Here is a 24946-nt window from a genome sequence, read left to right as displayed (position 1 = left end):
GTTTATGTGGGTCTGGGATACTCTGGATAAATGAAAACCTGAATAACACTGGCCCTGCCATTTCACCTTAACAGGGCATCCACATCCTCCTGGATACAGGCGGACATGTTAACTTGGATATCTGCTGCAAGAGCAGAGAGACCCAGCTTGGGCTTCGGGGCAGGTTATGACAAACCTTTTCAGAACGTGCTCAGCTCAGAAAAAGCCTCTTAAGAGCAGTTTGCTTCCTGATTATGCTTTGGTAAAATCAACTTCCCGTTCTCTCACTTGAAGAAAACATTAACAAGCGTCACAGGAAACAGCAGCAAGGGATAATTTGTGTCAAGTGCCAAAGTGGCAAAAAATTAAATTGAGTGGAGTATCACTGTGTACCTAGAATAAAGCTTTGACTTTAGAGGAACCACTTAAGATTTGTACTAGAATAAATAACAGCAGAGCTGCCTGGCCTTTTCTTACACAGGGTATCAGCAGCAAAAAGGGCATTTTCTCATTAGGACACCACAGTTGCATTCTAAATGGATAGATCTATTAATAGAGTAAGTGGTCAGTCAGATATGCCCTTCAAAAACCTGCACGGGGCTGTAATTCTTCAGTTTCTAGCTCATGCATTGCACCACCCAGGGATATTGTAGGGCTGGAATGGTTTTCACTTCTAGCATGATGAACAGGATTTTCCCCATATTTACATTTATTCTCTCTGTACCCGTGCTACTACACGTAGCTGGAAAATTAATAAAGAGTTTATAGCTAAAAGGATAGAAACAAAAGGAGGACCAGAGCTGATGTACAGCAAGTCAATATAATCAGGGGGCATTGATCAGTGGAACACAAAATGCTTTCATTGCCTTCAAAGTCAATATTGCAGTGGGAAAAATAGATGTACACAATTGTATACACTCATCTTAGCCACTAAATGCTTCACAGACAAAGCTCAGTTTTTCTAAGTGTTCTAGAGCTTGTTTTTTTTTATTTCTTTAGAATCTGTCTAGCACTTCAAAAATCAGGTGGGAGTCAGGCTCTCTGCTGTTAATAGGGACTTTTCTTTTGTTGCTCTCTTTGAAATTCTTTCTGTACTCCACAATGAGCAGTGTTTAGTTCAGATCTCATCAAAGACTGAATATAGATCCTCCTCAGTAATGAGCAAATCTAAAGATATTCCTGAAGCAGTACGAGGACTGTATTTAATACAGCTTACTGGTATCTGTATTTTTCTGTAATAGGTAGAAACCCTAATGTTTGGTTAAGTCCCTTGGTACAAAGAGTTGTACAAACACAAATGAAAACACTGAACTGGTCCCAAACAGTTTAAAATCTATGTAGTAGATCAAAAGACAACAGATTGCTGTGGTCAAATGGAAAAGCACAAAGCTAATAAAATATCTGTTCTGCTCATTGTGTACTTGTTTGAAAACTATTAAGCCTTCAGTGGAGAATTACATTGAGAGATATTTGAAATTAAGAGACACAATTAAGTCTAAGTATCAAGTCTAGATAAGTAATAGATGAAGTATGGTAGGATGGGATAGGCTTTGGAAGGTGAAGAGAAGCAACTTAAAAAGCTCAGTAAAGGAATGTGTAGTGCTGGGACACAGTACAGATAAAAAGTACAGAGGTGAGCCTTGCACATCAACCTGAAGGGCTATGAGCTGGGCAAAATCAGAGAAAAACAGAATCAAAATCAAGGATGCTGGGCCCAAATGAGAGTGTTAGCTATGTAAGGATGGGAAAGATGGTACTTGCAGATATTATAGAGTAAGAGTCTGTAGAAAATACAAGCAACTGGATATGAGATTTAGGTGGAGGGTTCATCTTAAGTTCCATGAAGTTTCCTTATTTGCTTCTTAACTCTCTACATAAGCTGGCAGGTCCCCCCAGGTGCTCCAACTGTCAGTGCTGGTGTTGTTCAAGTTGTTCTAAGTTTAATTCTTCAAATGCTTTAAATGCCATTAGATCTTGTGCCTTTGCCCTGTCTGAAGATTGTCTGAGACATATTTTCTTCCTTTTCCTTAGGTTTTCAGCACCACCGCATAAAATATGGGAAATGCTGTTGCCACTGGCGTCAGCCAAAGTTTGGGGCATTGAGTTCAGTGGGTTCTACTCAGTTTCCATCCTTTTTGCCACTTGTACTGTAATGAAGCTTATTTGCCTGAGATCATTCCATGGACTTTCTTAAGATTTTCATTAGCTGTGAGTCACTGATGAAGACAACCTTCCCTATATTCTCCGACACTATTGGTATTAACCATACAACCTGGGGACTGAAGTCCCAGGCTTTGCCCCTGTGCTTTTGCACCCACTCTGCCATGCTGGTGGTCTTCGTGGATGGGATTCATGACCACAGATGTCAACATTTAGGCCTGAAAAACTGTTGGTATTCTTTCACCATTAATGATTTATTGTAACCCCCAGTAGTTCCTAAGATAGATACGGTGTTTTTTTCCTTAAAAGCATCTGTTTCTCTCACTAGGAATAAAGGTAGTCTAGGGTAACATCTACATCATGGACATCTAAAGTTGTGTGAGATGAATTCCACCCTGTACAACCAATTTTTCATTGTAAGAAATTTTCTCCAACAATGAGAATGAAGATGAGAGACAGCAAGGCAGAGAGCTGAATACTTTGCAACTTTGCTTTCATTCCCATGCCCCTTTCATTGATGTTTTTGTGATCAAGTCACTCACCTGGATGCTGAGAACAAGGCAATGGTGGGTGCCTGCCAGAGGGGACATGTTTTCAGCTGAAGAGAGAACTGAGCATATTCCTAACTTGATTGAGGCCAAACCTAACCTACTGAGTAACATATACATTGATATGGTTTAGTGTTTGGACATATTTTAACAGTTATTACTATATTTTCTGCAAAAGAAAATTGCTACACCCCTCTTTCCTCAGTATGAGTCTTCTCCCTGTTGAATTTTAACATTTCTTCATACCCTTTGCTGTGCTTTTAATTTCTTGGACCATCCTTAGTATCTCTTTTTACCTTTCTCTTCTTCTTTGTCAAAGTGAGTCTTCAGTTTCTCTTCCATATTCCCACTCTCTCATCCTTGGAACTGTGCTTTTCTTTCCTTGTTTCTTCACTTGGTCACACATCTACCCTTTCTCCAGCCTTTCTGCTCTTCTCCCGCATTTTTCCCCTGCCTTATTAAGAATTCTCTTCCCTTCCCATCTCACTCTTCTCACCCAGCTCTCCCAGCAGCACACTTCACAGCAAAGCCAGTGCCAAATTTTGTGCAGAAGATGACTCCACACCGATGGCCGTAGTTTGCTGTGCCACCACTTCGTGTTTCAATCACATTTTTCTGCCATGCATCCATTTCTCCTCTTCACGTGCTTGCACTCCTGCCATTCCTGCCTCTCCTCTTCTGACAAACTGCACATGGTTGACATGGTTGCAACAGTAAAAAGGTCTCCGCTGCTCAGATCTGCGTGTCCCAGGGGGGACAAGGCATTGACCACTGGAACACTGCCCTAAAATAATCAATAATACTGGGTAGCAGGCCAACCTCACACTGGCCAACCAGGGGACAACTCAGGGTATTTCCTCATCCTCTGGAGAGAAACAGCTATTTGTTTAACAGAGGCCATTGCCCGAAAACATTGCTGTGCCTCTGTTGGACCACCACGCTCCAGGGGAGAGGAGCTGGAGAACCCAAAGCCAACTGTGGGAAACTCTGGAGCCTGGAGGCCATCTTAGCCCTGTGTAGAAGGTAAGCAAAGGTATTTACCTGCTTCCCTCAGCATTAATAAGCAACATTTTCTAAAACCCTACTTAAAAATGAGAAACTTGCTCTGGCTACCTTGCTTAACGAAGCTGCAGAAAGTGCTTTTGTTTGCTCAATAAATAAAGCATTTTGAGTGCTTCTGGCAATCCAGCATGTTTTCCTAAGCCATAATAACATGGTTAGATCCTCTGATGTGCACAGGTAGCAAAGCATCATTGATGTTGGTGGTAGAAGCTCTTGAAAGGTCTGGTGATTAATGTTTAGGTAAGTTCTCCTTGCAGTATGAAGTGGTATTGAGATAGGTCAGAGAGAATGGTCTCTAAACCCCCGTTCTTCCAGTCAAAGCAGTATCATGTTCCTTTGCACTGGGCAAGAATTGGGCCCTCTGGTTCTGTGCAAAAGATGCAGAAGAGCACTTATAACTCACCTACAAGACCTGGCTTTTATAGGAGGCCAGGCTGTGCCTGTGCTTGTTTGCTTCTTTCTGGGAGGAGAGGTAGGTGAGTTTGGACAGATGAATGGAAAAGCAGAAGTTAGAATGAGATGTGAAAGCAGATAGGCAAAAGTCAATGTAAAAAAAAAAATACAAACAGCAAATGCATCAAGCATTTGAGAGAAAGACGGGTGAAATATCCAACATTCTTTACCCTTCCCTCCACTCTCTTCCTGCTTCATCTTTAATTGTTGGTCTGCTTAGATTTTTCTCTCTTTGAGCTGTAGCTTTTTTTCAGAAGCTTGCAAAATTTCCTGCCTAATTTTGAGCATTATATAAACAATAGGCAATGGCCGTAAACCAAGAAACATCTTTGTTAAAAATGTTTCCTTCTCTAATAGTTTAATGGCAGTTAATTTGTTTTAAGGCTGGATTAAAAAGCACAACACGATTGTAAAGTGCTCAGAAGATAAAGCATATAAGCACAGTGCTCTAATTAAACTTGCAGCAGCAGAGAATGCAAATATTTTGCTATAGAAATGCAAATATTTTGCTATAGAAATGCAAACTCAGAAGTTGTCTCTGGCAACCTCAGCTACTTCACAGCAATATACAGCATCCCATAAAGTCTTTCTGTTTTCACTCTCAGTTACAGAGGTCTGAGGACATTGGTCTCTGTGCTTTACCTCATCTCTTTGATGTCTTCATTCTGTCAATGAAGCCAGTTTCAGCCTGTCTCTGGCTTTCTCAAATATATTCATACTGTCTTTCATTTGGGCTTTTTTGCTTGGGAACCCAGCTTTGGTTGATTTCTGTACTCCTATCCCGCTTAATACCTTCTCATCACCAACTTCTGTCACAAAACTTTCAAGATTAGCCAACACACGTGACTAAATTGATGGACATTTCACTGTTTACTGCCTTGACTATTACAAGAACTGTTTGCATGTAACAATTGCACGCATGCATGTGTGCGTGTGTGCATGTGTAACACTGGTGTATATACTGAAATTGTGTGTATGCAGATTATTTTCCTTCTCTTACATTTTATATCTTGCTCATGGTAGAGCAAACCCATCTTTGTCACGAACTGCCAGCTTTCTCTGAGGACAGAAACCCACAGATTGACATTTTATATTTTCATGCATTTGAAAGGCTTGAGCTGGAGTGAAGCTATGATAAAACATCATGAAGAAGTTGTGACCAGTTCATGCCACAAAGTTAATGGCAGTGTGAACGTTCAAACATCTTAGTTAAAATAGTCTGAAATTTCCAGCCTGATGTGGAGAAATATCTGTGGATCCACTTTGATATTGATCAGTCTTTTCATCATCACAACATGGGGGCATTATGAGCTGGGGTTGCTCACTTTGGTGAATGTAAATCTAACAACAGCCTACGTCAAATTTGTAAGGAAGTGACAGAGGTGATGAAGTGACCGGAGAGGATATAATGAGGTGCAACAGCCACGTTTACAGCTTGGGAGATTCAGGTTGAACATGAGGAAAGATCTTTTCACCATGGGGTTGAGGCAGCCCTCCAAGAGGTCACCCACAGAGATGCTGGTAGCTTTATCCTTATGGGTTTTCAAGGCACAGCTGTGCAAAGCCATGGCTGACACAGCGACCTGGTGTTGGTGGTAGTCCTGCTTTTAGCAGGAGGTCGGACTGGAGACCTACAGAGATCCCTGTTGATTCTTTGATTTTAAAAGAAGAACCTGACCACTGTGAAATACTAACCTGCTGTTTTACACACTATGGCAGATCTCTGAATATGGCTTTGTGGCCTGCCCTTAGCAAGTAGCCATAGAGTTAGACATGCTTCCAGTTTTTCAGTTACTGGGGCCAAACAGCCCCATAACCCACAGTCTTATCTACCCTTATTTGCAGAATAAGTACACCACAGAAAACAGTAACAAAATATTCTCCAGTTCTTTCTGACAGTGTGTTTTTAACTGAAATAGAGAAAATGCAGCTGGTAGGGGCCCTGGTGTGGCTCCCCACTCTGCCCCAGCACCAAGGCATGGTTGAGTGTTTCTGTGGCATTCCTGGCAGTCCTCTGCTCTTCTAGACCTGTAGGACATCTCAAATCAGCTTTGCAATGCAGTGGTCCCAGACAACCCAGTGCATCCGCCTCCCTTTCCATCCCAGGCCTCAGCCCCACCATGAAGTTCAACAGCCAGGTATCAGTTTGTGTGGCTCTGGTTGTGTTACTTATGTTCCCAATGGAACTGTCCATCAACAACTAAAATTAAACTCTCCATTCATTTAATACCAACATATGATTAGTCCTGGCAATTTTAAATAAGTTTAGGTAAACAATCCAGTTTTCAATAATTCAATTTTAAATAAAGTCTCTGAAGGGAACAGGCTCTGTAGAATAGGATTATCTGTGAAAGTCTTAATTGGAACATTTCTTGCTTCAAAACTGATTCTGTCATTAAATAAGACAACTGTTAAAATCCTGTGCTCCCTGCGCAGCAGTAACCCAAACCTCCCTGTGTCTTTCCTCAGCAGAGAGCTACCATGTGCACAGGGAAGTGTTCGAAGTGCATTGGGATCACTCTCTTCCCACTGGCAGCATGTGCCATAGTCTCCAACATCCTCCTGTACTTCCCTAATGGACGAGTTCTGCAGGTCAGCGAGATAACTGATCTGGTCTGGTTTTTCCATGGCATCCTGGGAGCTGGGATACTGGTAAGAGAGAAATGTTCCTGCCGTTTCTTATGGGTTGGTTTTGATTTGTTTTGTTTTAAACTCAGAGCTAAGAAAACCTCTGTTAACAGCGACAACAAAAAGTCATAGAAATGTCTTTTGCATAAACATGTGAGCAGCTTAACTGGGAAGCTGGGGTTCAGGACTAAGAAAGTACATTCAAGATTGAAAAAGTCCCTGATCCCAGGAATACAAGGTATTCCTGAAATAAAAGTCAGGACTCCAAGTGATGAGGAAGCAATAGGACTGACTTTTCACTGTGGAGAAGGATGACATGAGTGTTCACATCTCCATGAGTCAAAGTGAAGCTGAGGTCCTAAGCTCAGCTGGAGGTGGTAAGTTTTCACTACTGGCTGCACTCCCTTGTTACTCCTCTGACTGGTTTTATTCTCACATATTTCACAAACACCATTAAGGGAGAAACTGCAACACTTTTCAGTAGGTGGTCATTAGAGACCCAGCCAACACTCAGTGGATGTGGACCTGCAATAGCTTAAATCCCAAATGACCCCTGTGTTCCCACACACCCACCTACCTCCTCTTGGATTTGGCCTGGTCTGCATGAGACTGTGTCTAAGTTGTACGACCACTTCTCCACTCCACCATTCAGGAAAAATTATTTTATGTGAATATACATAACTAGAAGGGAACTTGTTTGGGAATACTGATCTTCCCAGTTCATTAGAAAGCAGCCCACTGATATATTTACTCCTCTTCCAATTATCCATGCAAGTGCAGTTAAAAGCCAACATGCCTATGATAAGTACTGGCTGTTACGCAGCCTTGCCACATGGTAAACTGGCACAGAGTTGGCTACCTGCGCATCAGAAAATGAATGTTTAAGAATAATTAACTTAAAAAAAGAAAACCTAATTCAGAGTCAGGCTATGATGCAGCTACCACTTAAATCTATGGAAAAGCTACAATGGTTGTGGTTCAGATTCATATTTCCCAAAACAGAAATATAGTATAAGATCATACAGTAAATTGTTCTTCACCGGCAGCTTGCCTGCTTCTTCTTCCAGCTACCACTTGGGCCTATTACTCATGCTGAGCTTGGACGTAAGCATGCGTTTGTGGAAGGAAGCCTCAAGAAAAAAGTGGAACTGTATGAGAGACCTGTGGAAAATTTGTATCATTGCAAGCCCAGGAGTCATTGGCATTCAATGAAAGGAAAGGCAGATGTTAGGCATGAGAGCATCACAGGCTCATTGAAAGTGTGCCTTCTTTTAAGGCTTCCTCAGAGGCTTGCCTGCGGCCATCACCACATACATCAAAAATGAGAACAGTAAGTGAGCAGGGAGCAAAAATTTGCATTGACCTTCAAAATACAGCAGTAGGAGTAATTGATCCACAAACAATGCTATTGAGTGCTCGTGTTTTCCAGAAAACAGCATGACAAATGCCCACAGGTGCAGAGAAGGGGAAAACCAGCATTATCATCAGCTGTATTTTCCAGGTGCTGGAAGCATGGGAAAATAAAGACTGGCTTCTGGGCCTCCTAGGGAGCTAAGCAAGAGGCAAGAGTGCCCTGTGGCTGGAGCCTGGGCTGTAACCTGACTCCACAGTGAGGACAGACGGGGCTGCACAGCGTAACCCTGTGCATCCAGGTTGCCTGGAAGGGAACCCAGGGCTGAGGAGAAAGTTGTGCCAACGGGTTGTCTGATCTTGGTGAATCCCCCTGTAAGCAGGACATGGCCTCCAGAGCCAGGACTATGAGGGCAACTTCATAACAGCCTTGCCTGGCTCTGTGAGCTGGAGAACCTGTCTCCGCCTGGGAGCTTCATGCAGGGACTGATAGATACATCACCAGTGCTGAGCAGCCAGCCCCACCTTTTCCTCCTCCCCTGCTTCTCCCATGGCATTTTATATGACATCGAAACCTCTCTGCTTCCTTATTTCAAAGCTTAGGGAGTAAAGAGAGGAAGGCTGTCTCCATGTGTCATAATAATGTCTTTCCTGATGGAAAGCCTTTGTGCAACCCTGGGAAACACCTGACGGAGCCACGGCTCACTCGCAGACCTCATTTTACTGGCAACAGTCAAATCTAGCAAGCTTTTATTCCCATATCAAAAGGCAGGTGTTTATAATCAGGCACTGCAAAAAAAAAAAAAAAGAAGAAAGCTGCCAAGCAAACTCTTCATCCTGAACTAGGCTAAAAAAGGACACAAAAGTGCTCACAGCTTAGATGGGAAACCTCCAAAGAGGAAAGACAGCCCTGGAGGAAAGGGTGCATTGGTTTGAAGCACAGAGCTATTAGCTCTCCTGAGTGCCAGACCATGACACATTGGGACTGAGGCTACCGTAGGGACCACCTGTGATTATTTAAGGGGTGACTTATTTCCAGGAAGAGGAACATCTCTTTAACATTACTGCTCTACCCCTGCAGGTCTCCATAGCTGTGGTGCAGCACCCACTGCAAGTGCTGGAGGCTGCCCCTGGGGTGTGCATTAAAGGCAATGAAGAGCTAATCCATTGGAAAATATTTAGCAGCCTGCAAACCTAATCAGGTTTCATAACACTGTCCTTCACAGTTTAACAGGAATATTCACACTACACACATAAATTCACTGGGCTTCATTCACCATGGACATTCTACTCTTTCTGTCCTATGTGGGGCTTCTCTCCAAAACATAGTCAAACCATTTTTATGGCTTTTACCATTTTGATTGTTTGTTTGGGGTGGGTGTGTGTCTTCTTCTTTCATTAACTTTACAGGGACCATTTCCAACTTTATCAAATACGTCTTTCCTTGCGTTGCTCTGTGAGATGCCTACACAAGCAGTGGTGGGCAGAGGCCAGGCAGCAGGAGTGCTCTGGCTACACAGCTGCACCCACAGAAGCCTTCTTGCCCTCTAGCCACCAACCTAAATGCAGCTTTTCCTATCTCCCGAGTGCCTCTGTAAGGCGGCATTATATCCTGAGACACAGATGGTTGCTGACTCCATTGTATCAGTCCAGCTCCACCTGATAATTACTCTGAAAAAGCTGAACTGAACTGGGAATTCCTTGTTGAGTGAGGTCCATTTTGTAGGTTTCCAAGAAGCTTAGAACAAGGAACCAAAATCAAGTGTGTTTCAGGAAGTTTAAGACTGATTTCCCAATTATAATCCAGAGCAGGATGCCTAGAAGATTAAAACTGACACAATTCTTACTCCAGTAACGCATCTTTTCTGAGTAGAAATACCATTTTGCCCAAACCGACATTTTTGTTCCTGGAAAAAGACGACAAAGCCCTGCTGGAAAGAAGCAGTATAGCTTCAGCAGCCAGAATTACTGTACCAGAAACTTGCCAGCCAGCTCTAGCTGTAATCCCACACTTTTCCTGAGTTACTCTTCAGCAAACACCAACATCTCAGCAGGTGTAACTCACAGAGAAGAAGCAGGTAGTGGTTTGTATTTGAGGAACATGATGCCCCAGCTTCTAAACTTTAAAAACCATCCCAGCAGAAGTACTGCACACAAATTCAGCTTGTGCTTTTCTCACAGGTTCTTTTGCCGGCATTCATGATGCTGGGAGCAGGTGGAGCAGGATGTTGCGCTAACAGATGTGGGGTAAGTGGATATTTATGTGTTGAAATGGCACTACAGGGTTTGTGCAATAGCTCTTAAATGGCTGCTCAGCAGCTGGAAACACACAGTGACAAACCATCACACCACCATCAACAGCCATGTCAGGGAAATGCAGAAGAAGATCTTGATCTACAGCGTCCCTGGGCTAGGGCTGAGAACTCAGTTAGCCAACAAGAATGTTATGATATTGCAGGCACTGATATGAGCGAAATCATACTCACCCAGGAAAAGTGCTGAAGCACTTAGCTACATCATAAAATCATAGAACAGTTTGGGCTGGAAAGGACATTCAAATCTCATCTAGTCCAATTCTCTGCCATGAGCAGGGACATCTTCACCTAGATCAGGTTGCGCAGAGCCCCGTCCAGCCTGGCCTGGGATGTCTCCTGGGATGGAGCATTTGCCACCTTTCTGGGCAACCTGGGTCAGTGTTTCACTACCTTGATGGTAAAAAATTTCTTCTTCATATGTGGCCTGAATTTCCCCTCTTTCAGTTTAAAATCATTACCACTTATCCTATTGTAATAGGCCCTGCTAAAAATTCTGTCCCCATCTTTCTTATAGGCCCCTTTTAAGTACTGGAAAGGCCATAATAAAGTCTCCACAGAGCCTTCTCTTCTCCAGGCTGAACAACCCCAGCTCTCCCAGCCTGTCCTCCCAGCAGAGCTGTTCCAGCCTCTGATCATTTCTGTGGCTCCTCTGGCCCCTCTCCAACAGGTCCATGTCTTTCCTGCACTGAGGGCTCCAGAGCTGGACACAGGACTCCAGGTGGGGTCTCACCAGAGCGGAGCAGAGGGGCAGAATCACCTCCCTCCATCTGCTGGCCACGCTCCTTCTGATACAGCCCAAGACACAATTTGCCTTCCAGGATGCAAGTGCACATTGCCAGCTCATGTCCAATCTTTCATCCACCAGGACCCCCAAGTCCTTCGCCGCAGGGCTGCTCTCAACCCCTTCATCCCCCAGCTTGTATTGATACCAGGGGTTGCCCTGACCCTGACCAAGGTGCAAGACCTTGTGCTTGGCCTTGTTGAACCTCATGGGTCCACTTCTCAAGCTTGTCCAGGTCCCTCTGGATGGCATCCTGTCCCTCAGGCATGTAAACTGTACCACTCAACTGGGTGTCATCTGCAAATTTGCTGAGGCTGCACTCAATCCCACCGTCTATGTCATTGATTAAGATATTAAACAGTACTGGTCCCAATATGGACCCCTGAGGGACACCACTTATTACCAGTGTCCATCCAGATATTGTGTCATTGACCACCACTCTCTGGGTGTGACTATCCAGCCAATTCCTCATCCACCGAACAGTCCACCCATCAAATCCATACCTTTCCAATCTAGAGAGAAGGATGTTGTAGGAGACCACATCAAAGGCCTTACAGAAGTCCAGATAGATAAGACCCGTAGCCCTTCCTTTGCCCACTGATATATTTACTCCATCGTAGAAGGCCACTAGGTCTGTCAGCCAGGACTTGCCCTTGGTGAAGCCATGCTGAAGACAGAGTGGGGACAAAGCTAGTTTACTTCAACCCACATAAAGTAAATAATGCCTCCGACTTCCTCCTGTTCGAAATGATGCTAAAGATTGAGATGGTTGCTTGTTCCTCCTGCTTTCATCTGGTCCTGTTTCCTCCTTACTTCTGTAGGGGTAGAGAGATCCCCTACTTTGCAGGCCTATGCTGAAAGCCTGAGCTGCTGTGTCTGGCACTGAGGAGCCAGCTCTGCTTCCCAGGGGCTGTTCTCCATGGAAGGCTTTGACCCATAGCATGCGTTTGTCCAAGGGCTATGCCCGTAAGAGGTGCAAATGCAATTTGGACTCTCTGTCATCCAGAGAAAGGCCAGAGAGTCTTTTTCCTGTGATAAATAAGAATATTATAAAGTAGCATGCTATATCCTTATTGCAGCCTTTCAGTACTTAAAGGGGACCTACAAGAAAGCTAGAGAGAGACTTTTTACCAAGTCATGTAGTGATAGGACAAGAGGTAACAGCTTTAAACTGAAAGAGGTATATTTAGATTAGATGTAAGGAAGAAATTCTTCACCACAAGGGTGGTGAGGCACTGGAACAGGCTGCCCAGAGGAGCTGTGGGTGCCCCATCCCTGGAAGTGTTCAAGGCCAGGTTGGATGGAGCTTTGAGCAATCAGGTCTAGTGGAAGGTGTTCCTGCCCATGGCAGGCAGATTGGAACTAGCCGATCTTTAAGGTCCCTTCCAGCCCAAATGGCTTTACACAGGCATTTCCATTAGTCCTCAAACACTGGGCACAGATTTCTATGTAGCTACCGTTATTAGCAAGAATAAACTGACCTAGAAATGTTTTTTCAATCCTCATCCTTCCCATAAGCATCCTGGAACAAGATATACTATACAATAAAGCATGTCTTTTTTGTAGTCCTGAATTAATATTTAGTTCAGTCCATAAGAAGATCTTAACCTCTTCAAGATGTTTTACTTAATTCATTATTCATAATACCAAAATGACATTCTTCATTAGGATGTCAGCAATTACCTCCCAAGGGACACAACATTACATTGATTTTGCCAGATGTCACATGCACAGCAGGGAGGATTTGCTAGCAATGGCCAAGTGGGCCAGTTGCAGAGGTGGGATGTGAGCCTGGGCACCCTGAACCCACTGCCTGAGCCATTTGCTTCTCCTGATTTTGAATGATGTAGAAAACAGCAGTGAAAAACATCAATACTGTGGGTGCTCCCACCTGCTGAATGGTCAGTCACGAGAGGAAATCCAGCTGAACTGGGCTCAGTTTACGCAATGGCTCAGATGTCCCTTCTCTGTCCTTCTCTGTCTGGGTTCAGTGTTGTCCAACAGCCCGCATTTGCAGATTCCCCACACTCCTCTGCTCACCTCCATCACCCTCTTGCTGTCTGAGCCATTCCCAGCAGCAGCACAGGGATGCCAGGAATCCTGTCCGCATCTTCTCAGCGCTGACCAGTTACCTACGAGCTGTTCCTCCTCTACTTGCTATTAGAGAGGAATACAATATTGTTGAGAAAGAAGTTTGACTATGTGCTATGGTATCCATATAAAGTTAGCTGATGGCCAGTTGATGAAGCTACTTGAAGCAAACTAGAGAATAGGCTTAGTGAGGACAGTATATATTTGAAAATGTTGTCTTCTGGGACTGTATGATTTACCCACCTCTTTAAGGTGGAAAGGGGTGAAGCTCTACAAGTCAGCCTATGGTTTAAACAGAATGTGGCTCAAAGCAGAGATGAGATGGGGACATGAGCAAAGAGTAAGTGGCTTTGAATGGCATTAAAATTATTTCCCCTGCACAGTTCCTGGGGAAGAGTGATTTCCAAGCATGCAAAAATAAGTGACTATTGCAGGGAGATCTGAAGGCCAGTAATATGCTTCTTCAGGAGAAGAAACCTCCAGGAAACTTTACTTCAGGGATAGCAGAAGGAAATACACAGACACCCACACAGGGTTGCTCAGACACCCTGACCTGGGCTGTCTACCCAAGGTGGGGTATGGTGTGAATCACCAGGTGCTGAAGAGCAAAAGAGCCCTTGGACTGGTCAAACACGCATGATGGCAGCAACAGCCCAAGGTGCCAGAGCTCCTTGTGAGGTGGGTCTGGGTGGACCTGATATGGTGTCCCCAGCTCTTGGTGACTTGTCCACTGCCTTCTGCCTACTGTCAGGGAAAGAGCCCACACTGGAGCTACTCGGGAATCTTCATAATCCAAAGGCTAGTTTGGCCACCTTTCTGCTTTGGGGACCGCAGGTATACATTGATAATCTACACTGAATATGGATCATTGCTTTTCCTAGGAGAAATAAAAGGTTAAAGAACTAATATTGATCAGAATTCAATCAGAACATAACCATTTTCCTCAGGGTAGGGACACTATCCTATTATATTTTGTGCAATCCCTGGTTTAATAGTTTCAGACTTCATCAAGGTATTTTACACTGATGAAGTATCAACAATAGTAATAACAACAATTATATTTTGCATTCGTTTTATTCACTTTTTTGACTTCTCCAGTTCATAGTGATTAAATGATGCATTAAGTAAGTTTTTGTCCATTAATCCATTTTAAATTGTTGCCTGCAAACCTACCTAGATTGCTTCTTGTCTTTGCATTGTGGAGTAATGATTTGGAAAGCAACAAACTTAGAAAGCTTTCATGACCTGCAGCTTAGTGTGTACACATCTGAAAACATCCACTGCACTGGTGCAATAAGGAAAAAAGGGCCCCCAAATACAGCTTCTGTCATTGCATCAGCAAACATACTCCTCTATTTTTCTCTAAGGCTTCCTTAAGAATAGTCATAGCAGCTTTCCAGACAAACAAACCTAGATAAGCAAAGATATCTGGATAATCAAACAGAACATTAATCCACAAAAACAACAACAAAGCAAAACAAAACAAAAAAAATAACACCTCCAGAGAAAGAAACAGAGAAGAAAGAGATGTGCATGAAACAAGAACCAGGGCAATAAAGAGCAGCACAAGCTGGGACAAGAGGAACTTGGTAACTTCACCAAAGCACCCGATGCAAATGCTCGAAGAATGAAAGATGAAAGTCTTCATCAGCTCAGCAGAGACAGACAACTGTGTGATGGATAAAGCAGGGGAAAAAAAATAAAATAAAATCTGCAAAAATGGTCAGCAAAACCTTTGCAAGAGAAAAGATGCCACTGTCTGTCTAGAAAATGCCCAGGAGAGCCAGTCTAACACCTGCAGCAACAAGTAGTCTTTGTCTCTATAACCATGTGCACAGTAAATGAAACACGTGAGCTGAAGCTAGCCATACAGCCAGCAGATTTCAAATGAGAAATCATGTGTCAAAGAATAGCCATCAAAGATAGAAGTGATGAGTGCTGCTAGTACTCACCACTGTCATAAAACATAGAAGTAGCAAAAGATGATTTGACTTTTTCTATCATAATTGTCTTTGGGATTCTGCATACTGTTATATTGTGCTAAAACTAATGCATAATTAAGATCCTTCAACCATGATGCAGAATGCACAGTTGAAGTAAATGAGAAAACAGTTTGGGAGACGTGGCTCTGCGTAGGCGGGAGTTTCAGAGCATCAGTCACTCACCTTTGTGCCAAGGCTTGGCTGGTGATCTTATTATGAGAGATAGTGCATCAGCTACAAAGCAGCACTGCTTTGGTTCAGGACAATGTGCTAAATCACCTACATTTTGCTGACAATGAAGCTCTGCTAAGAAGCAACTCAGCCAAAACGCAGATAAAGAAAAAAAGTATCCAGCTTTGTGAAACAAAACAAGAACGGTTATTGATCAGTGATGATGAAATAAATCCCATGGGAAATCCCAGCAACTTCTAACTTAAGGACTGCTCTAGAGGAAAAAGGACACATAAAATAATTCCATTCACACACTGGCAGCCTGTGAGGTTGTACAGAAAGCAGTAATATCATCAGCTGGCAAACTGGAAACTGCATTCATCAGCTTGAACATGTTTAGATAGTGAATAGTTTTCAAGACTATGTCACAAATCTGCAAGGTGGATGGTGCATGTTTCTATTTGTCTCTGTAGTACAGAGCTCTGTGGAGCAACTGGCATCAGGAGAAGGTTTCTACCTTCCTTGTGGGCTATTAGATTTCACTGGTATTTGCTGGCAACAGGGAAACTCAACGCCTGAGGTGTTTGGCTTCAAACCCAAGTCATGGATGGGGATGTTTCCCAAGAGCTTCCTCAGCCGAGCCTCTGCCCCGACTCCCAAGTAGTCTTGCTGCCTTGGCCCTGGTCCAGGCCTTCCCCTGGCTCTGCCTGTCTGCTCCACATAGTTTATTCACTCTTCTCCTTCCTGGTAGAGTTGTGAACAACCTCAAGCAGTGACTCTTGGAAGCTTGTCCTAGATACATCACCAATTGCAGCCACCTGAGATTCTTATTTCCATATACAAACAGCAACCATGTACATCATATTCATCAATAGAAAACTACCCCGAAACAGAGTAAAGGTGACGTTTCTGTGGGAGTGGCCGATGTAAATCATACAGGTGTATTACATATAAATTGAGGTCACTGCTGGTTCATTGCCACATGCAACACCATCAGATTTCTCAACACAAGCAGTGGTAACCACATGTCATGTTGTTGCAAAATGAAGGAAAAGAGAAATAAGAAAGGCTCTTTTGTATTCCTCATCAATCAGCAAAAACAACTAATGCATATTCTGTTGCTTTCATACCTGGTTCAATAGTTGCTTGCTGGTTTCTGCTGGTACAAGGGCTGAGAATAGTGCACTTGGCAAAGAGTTGGGAATGCCAAGGCACATAACGTGGACCACATCAAGCCAGTACTGGTTTCATATTAGCTTTTTGAAAGAAGATGCACTGGATTATTTATAGATGATGGGTCAAGTATAAAACTGCATAATTAAAGCTCTGGGCTTACCTGCTTTTAAGAGTAAAACAAAAACAGTTTGAAATCATTTAACATCTAGGATAGCTGCAGTAGTCAGAAAAAAGTAAACTATTTTTTATTCCACAAATATCATACTATTAATATGAGTTTCAGCATGTAGTAGGAAACAGGTAAAGACTATTTCCTTCCCATTTGGTGTAATCTTTCCACGCTACTCAGTGCCTCCATGCACATGATGATGAAGGTCTTCCGCCTTTCAGATGCTGCTGTCGGTGGTCCTGGCTGTGCTGGGATTTGCAGGAGGAGCGTACTGCACAGTCATCTCCTCTCTGGGGCTGATTGGGGGTCCTCTGTGTGACACGGGTGATGGGGAATACCTCTACCCTTTCAGGAATGACACTCTGGAGTGAGTATGACTTACAAGCTTCTACATATTTGCTTTCGTTCTCCTCCCTCATGTTTTCATAGCAGATTTGAATTTTTCCAAAGTGAACCTATGGTCCACCCAGTCCACACCTAAATTCACATTCCTCTGAGTAACATGTTCCAGCTGGTCATCTCTTTGACCAAGTATCATCATTGGTAAAAACTGCCTGAGTTTCTTCTGTTGTTCTTGTCAGCAACCCCTTGTGCAAGTTGCACCGCATATTCTAAAGGCTGCAGAGCTGTGACTCCCACCAGAGTCAACAGGAAGTGTTTGATAACTGTGCCACATTAACCTGTTAAATCATCATTCATTGAGTCCACTCTAGCTATTCCTGAAAGGCAAAGCAATAATCTTCTCTGGATCTTTAAAGTTAATCTTGCAACCACGCTCTTCGAGCCACAGCTAGAGACAGTGAACGAACTGGACTGAAAAACCACAGCAGGAACGGAGAATGTGGAGACACATTTTGAAACCATTAAGGACCTTTCCTTTTAGTTACTAGCACTGCCATAAATTAAAAGAGAGATTCTTGTGCATGCAATAAGGTACGGATGTGGCTCTCATCTCTAGTCATTAATTCCACCTCTGGAAAGAGAATCCTGAAGAGAATCACCAACTTTTACCAATTACAGTAGAATCTGAGACTCACTTTACATGGTGCAAATAAGTTCAGAAAATGTAACACAGAAAGCATTATCAAATCTCTATTTTCAAATAAGTTGCCAATTATTTTTCTCTATCACAGAGAGAATTATTTGTTCAACCAGACAACATGGAGCATTTGCAAAGAACCTGAAAACATCATCCTTTGGAATATCGTCCTTTTCTCTATTCTCCTGGCCATTGGTGTGATTGAAGCTATTCTTTGTTTTATTCAAATCATCAATGGACTTACTGGCTTCATATGTGGCACATGTATGAGGAAAAGAAAGGTTGGTATGCAGTGAAAGATATCAGAGTGCTTTACATTCTTATCACTTTTAGTTTTTAGACTCTGGTAATCATACGTGATCAGAGAGATCTGCACAGCCCCTGAATGAGCTCCTCTGGGGAGCTGAGGCAGTGCAGAGGCATTTACACACTGTCTCTCTCTCTCTGTCACTTTGTAGTCAGGGGTAACTCCATCCTCAGATATTTCAAAACAGTGGAGCAGTGTGATGTGTTGTCACACGCGGTTGCATGATTGTGTTCCTATTCAAGAAGCCTTTTTGATAAAATGTAATGACACACCAGCATCTGCAAGTGAGAGAAAGGTAGAGGTATTTTTGATTGGTCAACAGTAGGAAAAAAGTCATTTTACAAAACGAAAGAAAGACTCTTTCAGCTTTCATTTCTCACCACTGCTTCCTTTTTATTGTTTGTTTTCATTGTACAAGATGCTTGCAGTAAGTCAGATATCCCTCTGGAATATTAATCATCTTTCATTCATTGCCTTTCAGACAAATATTTCCGGAATGTGAATGACCTACAGGGGATGCCAACACAAGCCCTGAGCTACCAGTTCACATACCACAAGGATAGTGCACTATGCTGTATTTATGGTGGGATGACAAAGAAAACCCAAAATGTTTAGGAGTTTCATGGGGCAAAATGAATTTTTTTATAAAGAAGTCAGAGTGGAAAAGGGCTAGAGGATTTAGATCTCAGACTCCAGATTTTCATCTCTCTAAATATTCCTGCTAAATCTCTGGTACTGGCAAAACCACTAATCTGTCTGGTCCTGACTGCCATACTTGTGCATAAAACACGAGGGTCCCCAGATAAAAGCTCACCATTTGCCCTCTTGTGTATACGGGAAACTGAACCACTGTTAATGTATACATTTAGCAGCTGCATGAAGCAGGTGCTCTGGCTTGATGTAAATAATCTCCCATCCCCTCCAAATCCTGCCTTGAGCTCATCTGTCCATTCTTGCTAACTTCCCACTGGGCACTTCCAGATTTAAATGAGGATGCACAGAGAATATATCAAGTAGCATTTGTGACACCACAGAGGCAAGTGAAGCACATGGTTTTCAGCTTCCCTCAGCAACCCCGGAGCCAAATCCCCCTGCACTCATTTGGTAGCTTGCTATCATGTTTGATAAAGTCCAGTGCATTTCTAAATCAGTTTCTCAGAAGTATCTCAGAGACATGCTAGCCCTGGAAGGGCATTTCGGTCAATACAAATGGTAGAGTTTGGGGCAAGAATATAGCAGAGTCCATTTTAACAAAAAGGAGGAAAAACTCAGCACCAATTTTGCCCTTCATGAGATTGCATAGGAGTTTTACTAATTTCTGTAGGGCTGTTCTAGAATAAATCACATGGACAAAGCAATTAACTGGTAAAGATAAACATTAAATCAATAAAGGTAGTAATTACATGCAGCTTAGTAAAAAATAAGAGATATCATCTGAAAGACAACAAATTTCATCAGCTTTAGTGTTACAGCAACAGTAATCCTGACCAGGAACTGCGTCATTCCCCATCATCACTCAAGATCAAGACCTTGATGCTAAAGTCCATGACTGTCAAATTCCAGAAACCCCATCATTTCAGTGACTTCCTCAAAGGCATATTCTTGGACATACCACTGACTTTTGTGGGTCAGCCAAACTGTAAAATAATCTTTATCTACCCTGAACACATGTATGCAGATACGATATTCTGAATATATTTAAAACACTTGAAGTCTGTCTTTCAAAGAGACATATTTATGTTTTCTCAGTCAAAGGTTGTTTATATTTCTGCACTGAAGCATGGGAGCAAGTTATTAGAGCACAGTTATTGCAGACACACAGGGCTGTTTGTGCTGCCCTCTGATGCAGTGCATAAAATACTTTGTATAAATGTCCTCTTTACACAAAATGAGGGAAAAAGTGAGAGTTGCACTAAGATGAGAAGCACGTGTTCACTTCATTGGAACATAGCTTCACCTCTAGAAGAAGGAAATTTGACACATTAAACTTAAAACAAAACAAAACAAAACAAATAAAACACCAACCAACCTACCACCAACAACAAAAACCAAAATGAAACAAAAAAAAGACACCATAAGTCTTATTGAAGTTTGCAATCATGACTAGGTGCATCCAAACCTGACAGGTGGTTTAAAAAGCTCACATTCATTGTCAGCAATGGAGCCTGGACAGTACTACCATGTAAAACAATCATTTAAGTAAAGCCAATTGATTAAAAAAAAAGTCAAAGAGGCAGCTTGAAGCAAGAATGTTCAGCACACAATTAGACAGAGAGACTCCTTCATCAGCAGAGGGGCTCCGTGAGCTCTTCATGGTCCCTAAATATCAGCCATGCCCTCAACCTTCTGTTTTGTCACCCTGACTCTCATCACTATGTTAAAGCCAGTTTGGGCTGTGCCAGCCCTGGGAGAAGGAGAGGAACCCAACAGTAGACACCACCTCCAGCACGGGAAAGCAAATGTCCTGAACTGTGTCATCTGTGTGTTCCAAGCTGTCCTGCCCTGGGGATGCTTAGTGTCACATCTGTGTGCTAACGGGGACACCCTCTGTCCTGTCAACTGTGCAGTCATTGGCTTCACTGATACATGTAAATATTAAATATTGTTATTCTGAAGTTATTTTCTGCCTTGATTTGTGTGACCTAAAGAACTTGTGACTTCAGACTAGCTCTGGTAGGAAAAGATACAGAATAACACAGAAAGTAGAGTCAAATTCATCTTGTCTAACTTCAATTACTGTAAAGAAGTCTTTTCCAGGGCAGGTATCAAGCCATGCAGCCATGGAGAGGCAGCCTTCCCCCAGCCCACACTGAAAGACATGTCCAAAGCAAGCAGGAGGAATTGCCTCTCTGGGCAAGATCCAGTTGTCCATCCTAGACAGGAGCATCTGGTGGCATTTGAAATGCAGCAAAGAATCCTGCTAAGCCTCCAGGTGACACTCTAGGTGGCAAGGGTCTCCCACATGTCCCACGTCATACCTGAGAGCCACTTGGAGATCTCTAGAGACCCAAGTATCTAAGTATCTCGGCGGGAGCCGACAACACAACGGTGTGGGAGACCAAAGGAAATGCCTGTCTCTTGGAAACACAAAGATGCTAAAAATTCTTTTTAGCTAAGACAACTAAAGGTGGCTAAAATTAGGTGAAATCGTTTCAGCTTTTGACTTTTCGGATCACCTAAATCACTTTTGACACCTGTCAAAGCCTGAGCTTGCAGAAGTGTCATCAGAGCCCTGTCTGGGAGCCACCAGCACATTGCAGCAGGGGCAGCTCCTCACACCGAGTGCTGAGGGAGACCTGCAAATCCAGGCTTTTCTATGGGTTAGAGCTTCCAAAGAAAATGGCTACATAATACTACTAATAATAATCATTTTGATTTGGATATAATTGGCTTGACTAGAGATGAACTATCATGTTTCAGAGTTGGGATTACTATAGATTTTAAGTTGGATTTGTTTTTCCAAAATGGAAATAATTATTTGAGTGAAATCTAACAATGGAAAAGAGATGTTTTATCTCAGAAATGTTCTATGCATTGTACACACGAAGAATTTAGTAACACTACAGAACCCACAATATTCCTCTGTATCTATCTTTTATCCCTATTCATCTTCTGTCTATCTATCTATCTATCTATCTATCTATCTATCTATCTACCTATCTATCTATCAGTCTTAAAAAACTGATGGTAAAAACCTCACACGCATAACGACAAAATATTTGTTTAATTTTTATATTTATTTTTCACTGCGAAGTCTCACTACACAGACTCTCACACAAGGAGTAAAAATATGTTACTTTCTAATCAAATTATTCCTCTCCCTTCTGCATTTGAAACTCACGCAGGAGGTCAGCCACATGCAAACTTGCATTGGCTGGAAGAGAGAAAAGAGTTCCTGGGATTGGCTTGGGATAGGAATAAAGGACACCATCCGAAAAACTGTGGATGTTCAGAGACCTATGGCCCAGCATTTCAGCTGCCAGGATGAAGGACGTGATTCAAATAACTAGATTGGAAACCACAGACTAGTTCAGACCATCTCATTTCAAGAGGAACTGTCAGAACATCTTGATGCAAATTCCTCAGATGCCTCAGGCCCTAAAGCTTGTTTTTTCTTGGCATGAAGAGCAAAGCAAAGCAATGGAGAGGCTGATCCCCACAAACCTCCCAGTGCTACAGCCTCTGCTCTACAGCTTCATCCCCAGCCCCGTTCCTTCCTGCCCGGAGAGCTCCTCACAGGCAACCACTTCTTTGCAAGCAAACTTCAAAAACATCCCAAATATTTGTTTTAAAAATTACTTCTCTGGATTCTCAGAGTATTTAGTTTCCTTCAGAGCACCAGCTCATTGGGTTTGTCCCTTTCCAGACAAGTGACAGGGGACAGCCACCCTTTGGAAATGCCCTTCCTGCAGGACCTCTCTCACTCCCTTTCATCCTGAACCTGTGGGCCACAGAGGGCCACCTGAAACTCATCATGAATAAGGTAGCACATTTAACCCAGAAAGGCAGGGCAAGGGTTGTATCAAAGCCACAGAAGACCCTGTTTTTCCCTCTTTATTTCTTCCAGTTGGTTCACTTCAAAGCTGAGTAGCTGTAAGCGGTCACTACGGTGCAGATCATTTCCACCATAGATAAAAAACTTCTGTGGCACACAATACTCCTCACTTTCTTCCAGTATTTTTATCAACCACCCATGTCAAGGCTTATTCCATCAAGGTTAAATGATAAGGAGAGAGCAGGAGCTCAGCTGAGTATCCCCCAAGTAGATACTCAGAAACATTGGAGACACACCAAAATAACCTGGCTGCTGCTCCAGAAGGGCATGTGTCTCCCACAGGGGCTCTGTACCATCCACTTGCCCATGTGGATGTCTCAGAGGCTTTAGAGCATCTCAGGTGGCACCACCCATCTCTACTTGAGCAGCCAAATCAGCCATGAAGCATTTACTGGGTACAGTGACTCCACTCTTAAAAGCAGCTCTGAGTCCAGCAGACTGACATCTGCCCTCAGCCTGTCCTGCCTCGCAGGACCTAAAGTAGGTCAGTGAATCACCCCCTAAAATCGCATATTTCTCCCCATGGGTTACACAGGTAGCTTGGAGGGAGCAACACAGTACCTGACACCTGAAGCCGCAGCCCTCCATTGTGAGAGGGAAGGTAAAACCCACCTCAAAATCTCTCCATTTGTAAAATAGATGCATTAGCTGAGAGTCATCTAGTGGCCAAAGAGCACAACAGCATATTCAGTGAGGAACTTGGTATAACCTGATGTTTTTACATAACCTTCTTCCCTGCACTGTATATCATCAAAACCACTCCAGCTTCAGCTGAACTACCTTATGCATACTTTTTTTCTAAGTTTCCTTCATTCCATCATGTAACATTTTCACTTAGATTTTGTCCTGCCACATCTGCCCTCCATCCCTCCGGGTTTATAAATTAAGTTTCCCTGCAGGTTTTTGTGGCTGCCGCTTTTTTTTTTTTTGCTTGCTTGTTTGTTTTTTCAAGAGATTATAAAAAATAGAGGCAGCCCAGATGTTTGTGGCAGATGCCACAGAAAAAATTCAAATCTTTCTTGCTTTGGACATGTAGAATCCAGCTGACCCCCACACGGAGGATGCAACACCAGCTGTGTCCTCCCAGGAGCATCTGGCTGCAGAGTGGGCTCAGACCCAGCTGCGGGCACCTTCAGCCACTTGCACATTCAACCCCATCCTGTTCCTGCCTAGGAAATACGATGTGAAATATTTGTTCCTAGGAAAAAAAAAAAAAGCTTAGCATGTGTCTGTGTGTAAACAGCCTTTTAAAAGTTTTTGAAACATCCCATTTTGATCAAGGAAGGCAACGCAGAGAAACCAATGGCTCCACTGCCACCAGCAGCTGCAGTCTCTATGACTATTTATTATACAGCAGGTACATTTAAGGTGGAAGAGGATGTTTCTAATTACCACCTGTAAAATGTGCCTTTAAAATGCACTGTCTCTCTTTTAGTACATAAATAATTGGGTCAAAGTTAAAATTTCTTAGTCTAAATAGCATTTTCTTATAAATATAAAGGAACGTTTCTCCTAAGGCAGGATAAATAATCATCTGGTTTTCAGGCTTTTTCATCTTTTTTTTAATTTTCACTTTTTTAAACCCTTTCTTACAGAGTCTTCCAGCCAGATTACTGCGTCACTTACCAAACCCCTTTTTTTCCCTTGTACAAAGTGGTGTCACAGAAAACATGGGGTTCCTGCACTTCTCCCACTTCTTCCCATTGCCCATGTGTCCATGTTTTCCTTCCATGTCCTGCCCATGGGACAGGCTCAACCTGTGCCACTGTCATCTCCATGCACAGCTACTCCTGGCCACCTGCAAGAGATGGCCCACTGCGGAAAACCTTCCTAAATATTTGGGCTTTCAAACTTCTGCTCAGAGTGCATCTGTGAACAAGAGATCTGTGATTTCCACGTGGAAAGGAGCTACCCGCTCCACGGATGAATGCAAGTATCCAGGAAAGACAAACAAGTGCCCTATTTGGGGCTGTTTTTACATAGAATTGATTATGAAAAATCATACCTGGACATGAAAAAGATTCACAGCACAACTAAAAAGATATTGGAATGGCAACTCTACAATAAATGTAACCAACTTAATTCCTTAGCACATATATGAGTTTTTCTCAGAATTATGTTTGTTTAAAGGGAGCATCACAAAACAGTTTAAAAAGTCCATATCTTTCCTGTAACTTTAT

The 24946-nt window shown here is 42.9% G+C and overlaps 1 protein-coding gene across 2 annotated transcripts; it reads left to right on the top strand.

Annotated features, from left to right (window-relative positions):
* The first annotated feature begins 3594 nt into the window (after positions 1-3594).
* Positions 3595-20830, top strand: LOC136108713 (transmembrane 4 L6 family member 1-like). 2 transcript variants are annotated; one of them, XM_065850808.2, is made up of 6 exons: positions 3595-3710; positions 6675-6854; positions 10362-10427; positions 17087-17232; positions 17999-18185; positions 18693-20830. In XM_065850808.2, the coding sequence occupies exons 2-6, from the start codon at positions 6684-6686 to the stop codon at positions 18711-18713; spliced, it is 591 nt and encodes a 196-aa protein (XP_065706880.1). In that variant the 5' UTR covers positions 3595-3710; positions 6675-6683; the 3' UTR covers positions 18714-20830. The 2 variants fall into 2 exon arrangements, with proteins under 2 accessions (XP_065706880.1, XP_065706872.1); XM_065850800.2 differs by having other exon boundaries at positions 6672-6854.
* Positions 20831-24946: the final 4116 nt, after the last annotated feature.

Source organism: Patagioenas fasciata, chromosome 1 (assembly GCF_037038585.1).
Source record: "Patagioenas fasciata isolate bPatFas1 chromosome 1, bPatFas1.hap1, whole genome shotgun sequence".
In the NCBI taxonomy this organism is placed as follows: domain Eukaryota; kingdom Metazoa; phylum Chordata; class Aves; order Columbiformes; family Columbidae; genus Patagioenas; species Patagioenas fasciata.
The sequence above is the reverse complement of the archived record's forward strand: the minus strand, read 5'-3'. Positions and strand labels throughout refer to the sequence as shown.

Bases quoted from the DNA above. Each gene is read 5' to 3' on its own strand.
- LOC136108713 (XM_065850808.2), top strand. From the start codon at position 6,684: ATGTGCACAGGGAAGTGTTCGAAGTGCATTGGGATCACTCTCTTCCCA. The intron at 6,855-10,361 runs GTAAGAGAGAAA...CTTTTCTCACAG, and splicing joins TCCTGGGAGCTGGGATACTG to GTTCTTTTGCCGGCATTCAT. The intron at 18,186-18,692 runs GTTGGTATGCAG...ATTGCCTTTCAG, and splicing joins CATGTATGAGGAAAAGAAAG to ACAAATATTTCCGGAATGTG.